This window comes from Equus przewalskii, chromosome 19 (genome assembly GCF_037783145.1).
Source record: "Equus przewalskii isolate Varuska chromosome 19, EquPr2, whole genome shotgun sequence".
Taxonomy (NCBI): Eukaryota; Metazoa; Chordata; class Mammalia; order Perissodactyla; family Equidae; genus Equus; species Equus przewalskii.
The window spans coordinates 43,532,288-43,548,997 of record NC_091849.1 but is presented as its reverse complement, the minus strand read 5'-3'; the positions used below and the strand labels follow the sequence as shown (position 1 = coordinate 43,548,997).

General features: G+C 43.1%; 1 protein-coding gene across 1 annotated transcript in view; it reads right to left on the bottom strand.

Moving 5' to 3' along the window:
* The window catches only part of CDC5L (cell division cycle 5 like), a 48,220-nt gene extending 37,828 nt beyond the window's left edge, over positions 1-10,392 (bottom strand). The window contains exons 1-5 of the mRNA XM_070584751.1: positions 10,022-10,392; positions 7,582-7,685; positions 6,001-6,162; positions 5,284-5,411; positions 3,803-3,902 (exon numbers count right to left, since the gene is read on the bottom strand). Of these exons, the coding sequence (XP_070440852.1) occupies positions 3,803-3,902; positions 5,284-5,411; positions 6,001-6,162; positions 7,582-7,685; positions 10,022-10,066 (539 nt within the window). The 5' untranslated portion in view covers positions 10,067-10,392. The remainder of the gene's footprint in view (positions 1-3,802; positions 3,903-5,283; positions 5,412-6,000; positions 6,163-7,581; positions 7,686-10,021) is intronic.
* Positions 10,393-16,710: the final 6,318 nt, after the last annotated feature.

Below are 16,710 nucleotides of genomic sequence, written 5' to 3'. Positions count from 1 at the left end.
CGTAACCTTCAAAAAACCTGTAAATCTGCTCTGATGTGGAGAAATACTCAAAACATGCTGCTACGTAAAAAATATTACAAAGTTTACATGTTACAGAGCAACATGTAAAAATTACATGCATATCTACCAGTGAAGACATGCATGGGGAGACATAAAGGACAACCACCAAAATACGAACAGGGATCATCACTGGAGGTGGGAATTTCATTTAGTTTTTACTTTTTTCTTTGTACCATCCCATGATGCCATAATCTTAAAGATTTAATGATGAGAAAAGTTATTCACAATATTAAAGGAGGGAAAACCAAGTTAAAAAACAGTATAAAGGAGCAACTTCCAGCATGAGGCTCTGCAGACCCACTCCTCAATGAAACTCCTGAAAATTAGTTAAAAAAATTAAGTCTCTAGAAAGGACCCTAAGGAGATACAGCAAATGAAGAAACATTTATTCAAGAAAATCTACTAAAATTCGGTGAGACAAGTGAGAGCCTGCGATATTTGAATCAAGACCCATTCCCTCTCCTCTTCCCCCTCCCTGCTCAGAGTCAGAAATTCCACTCCCCCTGGTGCAGCCAAGAACACAGGGCTCTCTCTGCCTCCAGCTCCCAGGAGGGCTTTCAGCCAGGAGAGGCAGGACGTCAGCATTTCTCAGCCTATCTCCAGACACCTGCTGCACAGGTGAAGAGTGGCCCACAAGGAGGGCCTTTCTTCTGCCCAGACAGAGGCTCTGTCTCGGGCACAGTGCTGCTGAGCATACTGGAGCCCCAAAATCATTTGCCCCAGCTTGTGGGATGAGGGTTCCATGCAGGTGAGGCAAGCCAAGGAGACGTGGGGCTGCTGCCCACACCACCACCTCCCCGACCAAGCACTCAGCTCCTAAAGTAGGGGTGTCACTTAGAGACAAGCACATCAGAGCCTAGGGGTACAAGAGAAAACTCCAAATCTCGCCCCAAAGAAACTGCCTTCATTTGCAAAAGAGTATGGAGAAGTTCAAGCCTAAGGGCACTCTCAAAAACAATGGAAGTTGTGGTGAAAGGAAAACGGGAAGAAACCGATAGATTCATTGGAGATATAGGCTAAACTGTTGCCAGAGAGAAACAAATGAAGAGAAAAGTGAGAGGAGCCCTCCTGGGGTATCAAACACGGATCTCAGAACTACCCCTTCAAAGGAGCCCCAATTTGACTGGATCAGCTTGTGGAGCAATTTACGCCCCAAGACATCGTTGAAAACAATACAGCAATCAGCTGGCAATTAGTAGTTTAACAGCTGGGTGCAGCCAGGGAAAAAGATGTCAAAAAAAGTCCTGTCAAAACCACAGCATCCCGGGGTGACTGGGCATACCGAAGACTGAGCCCCCATGAGGAGCAACATCAGAGGCTTCGCATTTCTGGGGGGGAGGGAAAGGGGGAATAGACCACTAAAATAATCCAGCCAGTCACTAAACAAGTAAACAAGCAAGTAACAATAACAATAACACCCAGAACTGCTAGAATATACCACCTAAAGTGTCCAGTTCCCAAAAAAACTCTGAGACATGCAAGCAAACAAGAAAGCAGGACCTACACACCAGAAAAAAAAAACAGAAAATGCCTGTGAGCAACCAGATGTCAGATTTAACAGACTTCAAAGGAGCCATTATAAACATGTTCAAAGAACAAAAGAAATCATGATGGAAATGTGCATCAAATAGAGACAATCAATAAAGAGATGGAAATGATTAAAAAGAACCAAATAGAAATTCTGGAGTTGAAAAGTAGAAACCTGGAACGAAAACTTCACTAGAGGGGCCCAACAAGAGATTCAAACTGACAGAAGAATTACCAAAGTTGAGGACAGATGGATAAAGATTACGGAATCCAAAGAGAAAAAAAGAATGAATATGAACATAGCCTCACAGAACGTGGAATGTCATTAAGTGAACATATGCACAACAGGAATAGCAAAAGCAAAGGAGAATAAAATATTTGAAGAAATAATGGTTGAAATTTCTCAAATTTATCGAAAACCATTAACCTACACATCCAGGAAGTTCAACGAACTCCAAGTAAGATAAACATAAAGAAGTTGACAACCAGAAATATCATATTAAAGATGCTGAAAGCCAAAGACAAGGAGAAAATCTTGAAAGCAGCAAGAGAAAAATGACTCATCACTTACAAGGGAACCCCAATAAGATTAACAGCTAACTTCTCATCAAAACAGTATATACAGTATGATCCAATTTTAGACAAATGTGACTGTGTGTGTACACACACAAAAATGTACATCTACACTGAGAGAGAGGAAGGTTTAGGAAGATATTTCAAAAGTAAAGTAATTTCATTCTTCAAATAAAGGAAATGACGACTTCAAACGACATTAGAAAACCTTTACAATACAATGCTAAATGAGTATAACCAAGCTACATATAGCATTATATCAACCATGCTCCCAGAAAAAAATAGTACACCACCAAAGGAAAAGTGTACTAGCTTTGTTATAAAACGGATCTGTAATTTAGCATTCAAAGTAAATAGGCCTGCATTGCATTTTACATACAGACCAATCTAGTCTATTACAAGACACGTGTACAACACAAGTTATAGAGATGTATAGATTCTACAAGAAAATCTAAAACAAAGTGCAGGGTAAATTTAAATCTGCAAAAATTTATTTAAAGCAAGCAACATCAGCCACACTTGGAGATTTTTCATATACACACTTGCTACATCCATGGCCCAATCCACATGGCTAAAAAGGTAAAAAAATTTGGTCCCGAAACCACCACGGATGAAAATGGAAAAGTGAATTTTTTTCAACCTTACTCACATTACTTAACCATAAATAGTGTAGAGAATAGAAAGGTGACTGAGACTGGAAAGAAAATTTAGTACCTCCTTTTGGTTTGTTTACTGTCTCAGGCCAGTCATATTCCCATCATAAGTAACTATTCTGGGCTAGCGATTGGCCAGCTATGCCAACAAGCCTCCTCAGGCATGAAAGAATCCTCCGTCCCAGGATCTGGCACTCCAAAGCTATTACTGGGGAAACCATCAACACAATGCTAGTCATCAGGTCAGGAAGCACTTCCCAACTCTGGGACCAGAAATGGCAGCTGCGTGGCTAGAGAAGTTATTCCAAAATGCCTGAATTCCAAAAGCTAATAAGCTCTTATACAGTTCAGGTTTTCACTTTTATCCGCTTCATCTTGGTTTCTGGGCCATTAGGAATGTCATCAATCATGAATCCAACCAAAAGGGAAAAAGAAGAGGAAAGTGAAGAAAACCTTGAGCAGAAGGCAATACTGAAGTCCACTCACTTTTTAAATGAAAATTTCTATGAGAGCCTAAAATTTGGTTCAAGGCTCATTATTAACCCCCTCTACGTTCAGCTGAGTTTCCTGTTTCACAGCCCGCGCCTGCCCAAGACTAATCAAGGAGAGTGAGTAATCGGCAGTCACATAAAAGTCACACGGCCTTGTGTGTCCTGTAGCCATCTGACTCTAAGACGGCTAAAACAGATGAAGCTCTCACGCTAACAGAACAAATCCAACATACCACATGAAACATCTAGGTATTACTTCTGCCATGTCTTACAAAATTTTTTGAAATATGTATTTTTTTTCCGTAACTATTCTGAAATGGTTAGGGAGAAAAATATCTAAGACTTTTCCAAAGTAATAAAGAAATTAAGAATATCAGCAAAATTGGAGTTACGCAATTCTAATTATTACTCACCCAACAGGGTTGATAAATCATGCAGTTCTACTGGGCCTGAGGATGCAGAGACTAATCACTCACCTATGGATGGAAACAAGCATACCTTGCTTCTTCCAACTGTTTCTCTCTTGCTTTCCTCTTGGCTTTCTTTCCCTGAGTATTAGCCAGGCGGGCTCTAGCTTCAGAAAGCATCTCAAGTTCATCTGCAAAAATAAAGAGAAGAAAAACTAAGTTCTCCTCCAGCAGAAGCAAGGTATGTGAGACACATCCCCTAGTGCTTAAGATGAGAAAAACCATAAATACAATTATATGGTGTAGCATAAAGGAAACAGCTTGCATTTTGAAGTCAGAGCAACCTAAGGTAAAAGCCAGGTCCACCACTTGCTAGCTATGTGACCCTGGATAACTTATTTTACCCTCCCCGAGTATTTTTCATCATCTATAAAATGGGAATAACAACTCCTACTTTATAGGGATGTTGAGAAGAGCTAAGTAAAACGAAATAAGTAAAACATCTAGCAGGTATTCATTAAACAGTGGCTATAATCACCATATCCTTCATTTTCATCAACTAACTGGCACAGCACAAATTGTGAAATAATATAAAAACTACTATATAATTATAAGGGAATTGATAATCTTCAGTAAATACACTTTTTTTCCTCAAAACTATTTCTCTCCCTCTAATATATTTTCCATGACTCGCCAGAGTAGAATAAATTTCATTTCTGATGCCTGTTCCTATACAAGGCTGTCCAACGGAATCAAAAGGGAACTTTCTAAAAAACTCAGATTCCAGGATTACCTCCCCACTCCCCAACTGACGGACTCAGATTTCCTAGGGAGGCTCTGGTACCTGTATTTTCAAATGTTTACCATGTGACAATGATGCAGCCTAGCCACAGTCTACCCTTGGGAACCACTATGTTCAAACTTTTAAATTTTAAAAACTCAAAAAATATTCACTGAATGCTTCACAACAACCCCGTGAGGTAAGATAAATATTATTCTTCTCCATCTGGTAGGAAAGAGAATCAAAGCTCAGAGAGATTTATATGACTTGCCTAAGGCGAGATAGCCAGTAAGTGGCAGAGAGGGTCTAAAATCCAGTTCCTCTGATTCCTGATTCAGCGTCTCAAAGAGGCATCGTAAGTCTCCATCACAGTACTGTGGTGCTGCCTCTTCACAAAGATTAAATTACCTGCCTAAAGTCAAAGTAGTAGTTAACAGGAGGACTGGAGCGCAAAATCCCGACTTGTTGTCTCTCTCTGAAGAACAGGAACAAGAATACAGAATCCTCAAGGGTTTACCTCTAGCCTCTAGGAAATCTACCCGGTAGTTTTACACTGCTTAATTTATTAAAGGAATTGAAAAATCAGAAGATGAAGGGACACCGTCCAAAAAGACCAATTCCTCTATAACAGAAGACTGGACACGTTTAGAAAGAGCCTAAGAACAGCAACTGCAGACAGAACTGGGGTTCTAAAAAGCCAGAGGAGTTGAGAAAGGAACTGAAAGCGTTCAAAGAGGCTTGAGGAGTCTATGATTACCAAAGAAATAAATTTCTCACAAGCATACACCTACCCTCGTCCATATCAATTGGATCAGGCCGTGCTGGTTTTGTTTCTGGATTTGGATCTATTTCTCCAGGTTTTAGTTTTCGTGGATCATCCGTTGTTTCCTCTTCATTGTCTCTTTGGGCAGCTTTATCTCTAGAGGAGAGCCCAGAGGAGTTAGTCTTAGAAAAACACCAGCTAGTCTTAGAAACAGTAGGTTTCCCAGTGCTGGCACTCTTTTCTTTCAAGCTCAATGGATGGGCATTAACAAAATATTGCATTTCTACTACTGCTTCACCTGAAAGAGATGGTATTAAAATTCTAATTTCAGTGTTTCCATTCACCATGAAACAGGATCCAAGCAGCTCCTTAATCACAAATGCAGTAGAGCCATACAAATAAAAGAACTTTTAGTAAAGAACCAAGATCTTCTGATGGTCAACTTCAGGAGGACAACTATGAGTGATTTTTATTTGCTTTTTTATTATTTTTTTCTCAGCTGTGCTATGATGGACATGTATAATTTTATAACATTTCTAAATTATTCTCTTAAAAAGTATATAACAGAAGACATAATTCTGATCAACCACAGGAAATTAGGAGTATATAATCCAATAGCTTCGGCTCTTCTGGCTTTACTCAGATCTGCAACTACATGTTTAAAGACAAAAAATGCTAAAAGTTTATTCAGCCTCATTGAGAAGATATACACACATTTTAATACTGCTTTTGGAGATTCACTTACAGAAGAAATTCATAGTGTTCCAGGCACTGAGCAGCTGTTCTCCCAATGATTGGAGCAATGGTCCTCCACTGAGTTGGCATCAACTTGGCCAAGTGCAATAGTTTTTCCTCTTCTTCTCTGGACCATTCTGTTTTCTTAATGCTTGGATCCAGCCACTCATACCTATTAAAAAGATACCACTTTATACATTAATCAATCACCTAGCATGAATATCCCATTTACACATTAGAGACACTGACTTCTAGTGTCTAAAAAATACAAGCTAACTCATCCTTCAATTACAAAAGCTGCTATTTTTTACAACTGAATATTCACTGCTTGGTTAAACTCACCCCATTCAATATTCCCCATCCCACCAAATTCTAATGTATTTTAATCATGCAAGGTTAGTGATACTTAAAAAGGTAACTTGACTGAGACATGATCATATGCCTTCTTTCCCAAATATCAATTGTTTTCATTTATTTTACACTTTACTGGAGGTTTTGAAATTATCTGCAAATAAGACAATACCACCTCACATTTTTATAGTGTTTCTGGTTTTCACAGCACTTTCTCCCACTTTGATTTGATTCTCACAACACCTTGGCTTACTTCCTTAAGCATCCGACTTACACTCACTAAATGCTTTTCAGTATCATATCCTTTTGTTTGGTGTGTTTTTAAATTTAAATAAAACTACTATGTCATCCTCTGTCTTTCCTAATGCCCCACCCAACCCATCTTTTCCATCCAGTCTACTCAGCTGGATGAGGCTGGCAAACAAGATTCAAGCACTCCCGAACACTGGGGCAGGAGCTCAGCTCCACTAAGAAAGGCAGAAATCAGAACCACTTCTTCACGCCGAGGACCATCTTCCTCTCTGGGGTCCAATCCCTACATTCCGATCCTCTCCCCTACCCCGGTGCCTAGGAAATTAGGTCACTCTTGTTCAATCCAAAATAAGATTCTAGTACTACATGGGTCAGGGCTGGCGCCAGATCACTCAGCAAAAACACAGGTAAAGAGCTTAACGTGTCCACTATCCTGTGACTTAAAAGAGGAAAGAACAGGTGTAGTGTTGGCTTACGTTATATTGTGAGGTATCACATATAAAATATTTCAACTGTATTAATGAGGAAACTCAACTACTGTGAGCTGGCCTAGAAAATTAACCACTATTTACCATCTATTTCTTTGGGAAAGTAAATTCTAAAACAACCAACTTATAAACTTTTGGAACACATCCATTTATAAGCTGGGATCCCACCATCCCTAAAAGTAGATTTATTTTATGCTTGATCATGCACTCTCAGACACATTAACTCATTTGAGCCTCGTACCTCCATCAGTCAGCACCCAGCACTATTATCTCTAACTAGGAGAAAACTGGGGCAGGATGGAGGGGATAGAAAAATGGCTTGCCTAAGATCACACAGGAAGCAAGTGACAGCTAAGTCTTAAATCTAAATTCCCACCTCCCACTCCATACTTTCTGTTATATCACAACGCCTGCTTTCTTTGCTAAGGTTCAAAGAACTGACATTTTCTTCATCATAATTAAGGTCATTTACTGTTTTCCACTCATTAACTGGTACATACCATCTGGCTTTGCACTGCTTTGCTGATTTTCTATGCAGCAATGAGGCAATCCTAGACCACTGGTTTTTCCCATATTTCATTACCGCTGCTTTCAGAATTTCATCCTAAAAAAAAGTGTCAAAGAAAAACAGTATATTCAATCACGAAACTCCAACTGAGAAAAGACAAAATTTAAATTAACTCTGACAGGGTTGCTAGGGAGAAAGAGAGAGACATAAACACCCACACACATACTGTAGGTTAAAAAAAAGAAGAAATACTTCATTTACTATAATAATAAACAGCAAGCCAGAATCAGCAAAATACAAGAAATTAAGAGGAAATCCCTTAGAAGGACATCATACCCTCCGTTACACACAACACCCCCCCCCCAATAAATTGGGAGTGGGTACAGCCCAATCTGAGAAACTCTACTTGATAGGGCTTAACAAAAAGTATTCTCCAATGCATAGCCGTCATTCTTTTGAAAAGGGTACAGCTCATTCATTTACTCATTCATTCAGAAAACATTTCCCAAACACCTACCTTGTACCAGGTCATGAGTACTTAGGGAAAGAGAATCGAAAAGGCCACAGCCAGCCCTCAAGAAGCAAGTCAAGAGTATGGTGAATCTATTCTCCAATCCAGGTTTCCTGTCTCCAGTTTACAAATGGCATTTTCTCTCTAGTCCTATAACCCTTGCTCTGACCCAAGAATCAGCATCTCAGGTCTCCCCCACCTCACCAGTCACTTCTGCCTCCAGTCTCCCCCAGTCTCCAGATACTATTCCACCAGGGCACCCATTCCGATACAGAATTCAACATTCCCAGGGAAGCCTGGCAAGCTAAGCCACAGACTCCAGGCATAAGAGAGCCATAGATGAATGCACCGGGGGCATTTTACTCTTAGGCTTTTTTCCACAATGAACTTGTGCTACATGGCTCATTCATACATGGGCCACTCCACCACCACCCGTGTCCCCATCATCAGAGATTTAAAAAGACTGCAAGGCTTCAGCCACTGCATAGGAATCCTGCTGTTACTTGCTCTTGTACATCTGTCTCTCCCCCAGAAGTCATCTCTTCTCCAATTCAAATAGCCTGTTTCCCTCTGTGCAAACTGCGAGGCAAGGCTGCCGTGGACTTTATTTGTAACTTTGTGGCAGTACTGCTATACTTAAACACGTCTTCAACTAAGCATACACAGCAGTTATCTACCCTGCTAGATTCATTCAGCACACATTTGCTAGGCAACCTACTTCATGTTGGTTACTGTCCTAGGTTCTAAGGATACCAACTGCAATGCTGTCTGCTGGGGGAAAGAAACAGCAATTAGCACTTACTGAAAGACTACTACATGCCAGACTCCGTTCTAAATGTTCCAAATGTACTGACTCATTTAATTCTCAAGAGAGGTAGGTAGTATCATCCCCATTACAAAAATAAGAAAACTGAAGCTCTGAGAGGTTATTAGAAACTTACCAGCACCACAGAGAAGGATGTGATGCTTGCAAAAGGACAAAGTAAGCTATAACAAATGGATGATAGAGGTGCCATGGGACCCCTGGGGGTGCAAATAATTCCAACAGGGCAAATGGGCAAAAATTCCAAATAGTGTTTCTGAACTGGGTTTTGAAGGATGGTGAGAAAGATACCAAGCAGTAGGAGAATATTCCAAGAAAGCACAAGATGTAAAAAGACAGAGCATGGAAAGATAATGATGTGCTCCGGAAACCAACAAATTCAGCACACTGTGAACACAAAAGGCACTAAAATCTTATTTCTATTTTGCCCCCTCTCTTCTGCCCTTTGGCTCACGACTGGCATTATCCACTACATTTCTGGAAGCAAAGAGACTACGGTAAGCAGTTTGTCCTATCTGGCTTCTAACCAGGCTGAGGCGGAGGGGCAGGAAGAGACAGGCCCCGGGATCTGTCAGGAAGGCAGACAAATTATGCCTTGATAACAGATAACCGAGAGATGGGGGCAGAAACGGGCTCGGTGAAGCTGGAACTGAAACTGCTTCCCCTCTACAAGAAAGTCAATGAAGAAACAAAGTTGTGGCCACAGCACTTCTTTATTTTTGAGTATGAGAGACTGGCACGGCGCCCGGGCTGAGGGACACGGATGTCCCAAAAGACCAACTCTCGCTGATGTCCTAGTTCCCCCTCCACACTGAGTTCCTCCAGGGCGGGGGGCGCGTCCCCAATTCAACAAATGTCCACGGCGTGACTAACAAGTGCCTGGCACGTAGTCAGGGGTTAAACCACGGTCCTGGTCCTGGAGGCGATCAGATAACGCCAGGCCTGGCACAAGGTAAGGGCCCAGAGGGTCGGCCCCGCGCTGCCCCCCAACGCAGCCCCCAAAGGGCACATCCTCCACGCCTCCCCGACCTCCGCGCGCCTGCGCACAAGCTGCCAGAAGGGGCGGAAGGCAGCGGACGGCGGGAAAAGGGGACTTACCTCGGTATTCCTCCACACGCCCCCCTTGATCATAATTCGAGGCATCTTGGCGGCGGGGTGTCACGGCAAGCGGCCGAGGGGAGCTTCAGAGAAGTAGTAATGGCGCTGCGGCCGCGGAACCCAAAGCGGCCACTTCCTCCAGGCGCGACCTTCTGCTTTGAAGGGATGTGCGCAGGCGCAAGGGGGAGGAGGGGGGGAGGAGCAGAGTAGCAAGTCTCGCGAGATCTCGGGTGGCTGAAAGGCAGTAAGTGCCTTGTTAAAGCGCTAGTCTAGGAAGACTGCCAAAAAGGCATCAGACCACCCTGATAGAAGCGTCCTACGCCCCGCGCATATCCAAAAGAGGTTGGAGGAAACCACGGCTCTCGCGAGATACCGACCGTGGCTCCCTGCGGAGAATGTAGCGGTGGAGTTGGTCGTGACGTCACCTCGTGGCAGAGAATGGGAACGTCGCACGGGTAGAGTTTCAGCCCAGTTGATCTAAAAAGAGCTTTGTTAGTTTATTAACTTAGCGCTTTAGTAGGCATTTAACTAATAGGAATTTATTCATAGGATACTCAGGAAAAGGCAAGAGCTTATTAAGCCTAATCTTCCTACCCTGTAAAATAGATAATAATACAATAGTACCATCCTCATAAGGTGTCCTAAGGATTAAATGAGATCATAAACCTAGTGCAGTATCTGATACACAACAACTGCTCAAAAAAGTGGCAGCTGTTTTTGGAAGAGCAATCCCAGGTGCTCCGTGGTTGTCCCAGAAACCTGCAGAAATGTCATGTCAAAGAGTTTTTCATTCGTCGCTATTCAGTCTATGTGGATTAATAATAGTTACCGTTCATAGGCGCTGATATCGGACAAACTCAGGTTGAATTGAAATCTTGGCTCTCTCATCACCTTGGGTGGTAACTTTGCTGAATGTCGGTATCCTCATCTGAAAAGTGGAGTTAATACCTACCTCATAAAATTGAAGGGCAAATTAATTAAAGCATACCTAAAACCCAGTGAAGTAGGGATTGTCAAGCTACTGTTCCACCTCCCAATTACTTGGTCTACTTCACCATTTAAACACATACGTTTGGCCCCAGCCCTGGAAGGTATGAAAATATTTAGTTTGTGGACTGGGAAAGACCCTGAGTATTTATATAATGTCTTTCTCTTTATAGTTCATTTCTCCATTTGCCTTTTCTGGAAGAGCTACAGAATTTTCTGGTTAGATTTTTGTTAAATTTTTTTTGCCTTGAAATGGGAAATTGTATCAATAAAATCACAATTTTGTTGAAAGGAGGCAGTATTGGATTTTGAAGAACCCATAGACTTCGCCACATAAGATCTCGGTCCACTCCTGTCTCTGCTGGCAACTGACTGTGTGACTGGTGATGAGCCATTTTCTGTCTCTGGATCTCTGTTTGCAATGCTTCTCTGTAGCATGGTGACCATTACCTCCTGCCCATCCCATCCCCAACATCCACTCAGTGATTACAGTCTCTCTCTCTCTCTATCTCTCTCTCTCACACTGACACACACACACACACACACACACACACTGGCTATTTGATTGATCTGATGAAAGCTGAGTCAGTTAAGTCTCCCCACCAGGAATTTTGACACTGGAACCTAGAAGAGGCCAGTCTCTCTGATGACCAAAGAATCTCTAACGTGTGACTCCCTGGAGTTGTCTGCCACCATGCTTTGTGCAGTGTAGAGTAAGAAGGGAAGAAAGCAGGTCCCAGATGCATTAAGAGGAGCAGAGAAGGGACTAGTACCATGGCAAAGCAGTTAATTTCGCACATTCCACTTTGGCAGCCCAGGGCTCACCAGTTTGGATCCCGGGTGCAGACCTACACACCACTTATCAAGTCATGTTGTGCCAAGCGTCCCACATATAAAGTAGAGGAAGATGGGCACGGTTGTTAGCTCAGGGTCAGTCTTCCTCAGCAAAAAGAGGAGGATTGGTGGCAGATGTTAGCTCAGGGCTAATCTTCCTCAAAAAAATTAATTAAATAATAAATAAATAAATAAGAGCAGAGAAGAGAGGAGAGAGAGACAGAGGTAGGGCCTGACTGTGCCAGGGTCCCTGGATCCAGTATGTTCCTCAGTCCTAGGTGCATCTCTATTCTTGATTTCTTATGATTAGTTCCCCTTTGGCTTTAGCCAGTTGGAGATGGGTTTCTATTATTAAGTAAGCAAGATTCCTAACAAATCCAGAGTTGGACCGCTCCTCTCTCAAGAGCCATTTCAGATCTAACATTCCAAGAACCCATTGTGATGGTTTCTCCTTTCTATTCAGGACCACCTTAACCCCATATGTCACCTTGGTACCAACCAGAAAAAGGTGCCCCTTCCTCAAGGCACTTTATTGTCACCTGCTGGAAAATTGTCACAGGATACTGATGTTTTGAGAACGGGACACTCTTATGACAAGAGAATTTGATCTACCATGTCTACGATGTGAATTGCGCCCCCTAGGGGCATGCATTGTCCAATCTGCCCATTGGGACAGAGCTGCTCTGTCAAACGTTCCCCAAGGCGCCCTTGAACATGCAGACTGCATATCCCATTTCAAGATTCAAAATAATGCAACATCATGCCAGTTCTGAGACTTCTAAAACTAGAGCCCCCCAGCCACGAAAACTGGAGGCTGTCCTCCAGCATGGCCCAGATTGTCCAGCCTACCCCACCATATCACCACAGCCTCAATAGCCAGGCCTCAGGACCCCCACAAAGAGGCCATCTCCACCCCAGAGGCTGCTGAGGATCTCTGGCCAGGGCAGCCACAAGGTACAGCCACCAACAGGCAACCCGACTGTATAGTCAGTCACCATTAACCTGTAGGAGAATGAGTGGTCATTGCTAAACGGAGGCTTAATGAGGGAAAGGCTCCACTTCCTCCTCACCTACCCAAAAGTGGTGCTCAGAGCCCTGGCCACGTGGGACACTCCATGAAAAATAAAGTTTTTCATGGTTACTTGAATTTGAAAAATCCAGCATGCTCTGTCGGCTCCTTTTTATAGAACCACCAAAATTAAAGCCTAAGAAGTTGTCAGATGAAGAAATCTGTTTCTCCCTGTTGTGAGTTGAATGGCGTCCCCCAAACAGATATATTCAAGTCCTACTCCCTGGTACCTGTAAATATGACTTTATTTGGAAATAATCTTTGCAGATGTGATCAAATTAAGATGGGGCTGTACTAGATCAGGGTAGGCCCGAAATCCAATGACTGGTGTCCTTATAAGAAGAGGAGAAGAGACGTGGACACACAGGGAGAACGCTATATGAAGAAGGAGGCAGAGATTGGAGCGATGTGTCTACAAGCCGGAGAACGCCAAGGATTGCTGGCAACACCAGAGGCTGAGAGGGAGGCAGGGAATGTGTTCTCCCTTTGGGCCTCCTGGAAGGAACCAACCTTGCCGCCACCTTGATTTTAGACTTCCGGCCTCCAACTCTGTGAAAGAATAGATTTCTCTTGCTTTAAGCCCCCCAGTTTGTAGTCCTTTGTTATGGCAGCCCCAGGACACTAATACACTCCCTTTCTAATATAGCATTTCCAAACTGATTTGACCCTGGAAACCTTTTTTCTTATACTATCTATTGATGCACAGGAAACACAATTTGGGAAACTCTGGCCCAGGAAAAAGAGGTTGGAGATCCATCTGGCTTACAAGGGAGTAACAAGAGATGTTATCAGGAGGCTGCATTGTTCCCCCATTTCCCCACCCCTCATGTCTTTTGAAAATAATTGAAATTCTAATTTCCTTCCTTTCCAGTTTTTTATCATCAAGAGACTGTGCAGGAAAGGGTTAAAATTAGAGTCAAAAACCTTTGACAACACCTAGGCATGGCTAGGGGTTGGGTTAGCCACCCCCATAATCTTCATTATCTCCCCGAATAAACAGATGGAATTTAAGTAGAAATACTGTGCCGCTTTGCAAATACAATTTCAAGAGACGTCCTGTAGCCCCACCCCATGTACCAGATTGCCACCCCTAAGCCCCTCCCGGCCATTTAGAAATTCCTCACTTAGTGTTGGGAAGAGCTACGGTCTGGGTGTCGAGTTACTACAAAATGGAATTCCACACACAGTAAATGCTGGTAATTGGTACTGTAATTCTAACCATGGTTAATCACCTAAGATGGCTCTGGGTTCACCTACTGACCCCTCCTTGTGGTGGATCCAATTGTAGTTCGTAATTTTTTCTCAGGTACTCATCTTCGTGGGTGTTATTTCTGTGGGAGTCCCCTGTGCCCTGAGGTGAGGAAGTGTTCCCAAAGAGAATTTGCTTTTTCTCAGGCCCCAGAGGTTCAAGAGTCTTTTTGAGCTCATTTCTGGGTTTGGGAAGGATATTCCAATCAGGTAATTTACATCTAGACCCTGCATCCACATGGCATAGGCTTGGAATTTACATTTCTCACAGAAACTTTTTATCTCATTCATATACCAGACCCCAGACTCATATGCCCAACTACATGCTGGACAATTCGACTTGTGTGTGTCACATATTCCTCAAATTCAACTTTCCAAAATTGAGCTCCCTCCAGAAAACCTATACTTCTCCAGCGTTCTTATTTCACTGAATAGCACAGGGCTGCCGTGTATGATTGTGTAAGTAGCTCACTGCACAGGGGGCAAATGGAGGCTGAAATCTAGCTTGCACACCGCTCACCGGGCTGTGCATCTACAGGACTGTGTCCACCAAGAAGGCATCTTTCTCCAGATGTATAAGATACCACATGTTGCCCTGGCAACAGCACCACCAGCCCCCTTGTTGCCACTTTTCCTTCTCCCATACCTCCCCCCAACTCATTTCCAAGCCATACCAGTCTTGCCCCCTTTACTTCCTAGCTAGGCCTCAACTTTATCCCCTTTGTGCCAACGGTGCTGTTAAGTTGCCAGATTTAGCAAATAAAACTACAGAACTCCCAGTTAAATTTGAATTTCAGATAAACAACAAATAATTGTTAGTGTAATTATGCCTCATGCATCCATTCTGTCCTCCCTTTCTAGTAGAACCTCGAGTTTTACTCCAGCTCACACTGTCCTCGACCAAAAGGACCCATTTCTAGCCAAATGGTCATACCTATGCTCACACCATCACCACTGGAAGCTGCCCCCACACTCTCTCCATATTTGGTGGAGGCAGACACATTTCCTCAGAAAACAAGTCATTGGGGTATTTGGCTTCCTATTTGTTATGAGGCTGAATCCCTCCATGTAGACCAAGAAATGTTTGCTTCTCATGTGTGTATTTCTTACAAAGTCCAGGTTTGGGAGCCTCAGTGTTGATCCTCACTCAAGTGGGTAGTGGCCACCCATCCCCCAGCGTGAGCCCAGGCCCTAACTCCTCCTGGACTTCCCCAGCATGAGAAGGACACCAGGCATTTCAAATGGGCTCTTTCATCCTTTCCCAGAATCCACTGGGAATTTGGCCAGTGGACTCCCTAAAAGGTGCACCACCCCATATCTGGCACGTTCCTCAGTTCTAGGTGGCGGCCTCACTCTTTCCGATTTTCCAGCCAGGAAAGAAAAGTCTGTCTCAGTCGGTGGCATGATCTTGAGGACCTCCAACTCTAAAATACTTCCCCAAGTCAAGTCCTATAAACAAGGCTTTTACCTACCTAGCCTTCGAGGGCCAAATGCCTACAAGCAAAGGAAAACAACCAAACTGAATACTTCATACTAGAAATGTAGACAATTAATGGAATCATGCAGAATATTGATAAATCATTTGTGGAATTGTAGAAGTTTAATACCCTTATATCTTAATATTTTGATAGATTGCAGAGACTGTAGAAATAGTCTTCAAATTGTCTTCATTTGGCTTATTTGGACTTTAGTACCACTAGCTGTATAACATAATTTTCCCTCCAATCCACAGAGGCCATTTTTCTTTTTTCCTAGGATCTGAAATTAGAACTCCTTCTGTGCAATGTAAACTTGTTACTCTAATGAGTTTACTTGTAAATGTTGTGCACAGGTTGTTTCTGTTAAACCTGCAAGTTTCAGTTATGGGAAGTAAGAAATGAACACACACACACACACACCCCCAGACATTTTTTTTTTTTTTGAGGAAGACTAGCCCTGAGCTAACATCTGCTGCCAATCCTCCTCTTTTTGCTGAGAAAGACTGGCCCTGAGCTAACATCCATGCCCATCTTCCTCTACTTTATATGTGGGACGCCTACCACAACATGGGTTGACAAGCGGTGCCATGTCCACACCCAGGATCCCAACTGGCGAACTCTGGGCCGCCGAAGCAAACGTGCGAATTTAATGGCTGCACCACCTGGCCGGCCCCGTGCACACATGTTTTTATTTACCAAAGAACCTAAAGTGAGGAGGAGGGGATCTTCACATCTAACAGGTTCAACCTCTCTGTGCCTAGAAAGAAGAAAGGGCTGCAACAGCCATGAGACTCACATATTTTTCCCATTTGGCCTTTGTCTATGCCTTTAGTCACCCTGAAAACACGCATGCGTTCACACACACACTCATGTCCTGCCCGAAGTTGGCGGTGGAACTTTTCACCTGCCACTATTGGGAGTGCCATGGCATAAGACCTGGCCACTGCGGTGTGCCCACAGAGAACCCCAAACCCAGTGACAGTTGCCCTGATTTCCAGGGGATGGAATGTAGCTCTGCAACTCCAGAAGTTCAATCATTTAATAGTTTTCTTTTTTAAATCATATCTATTCTG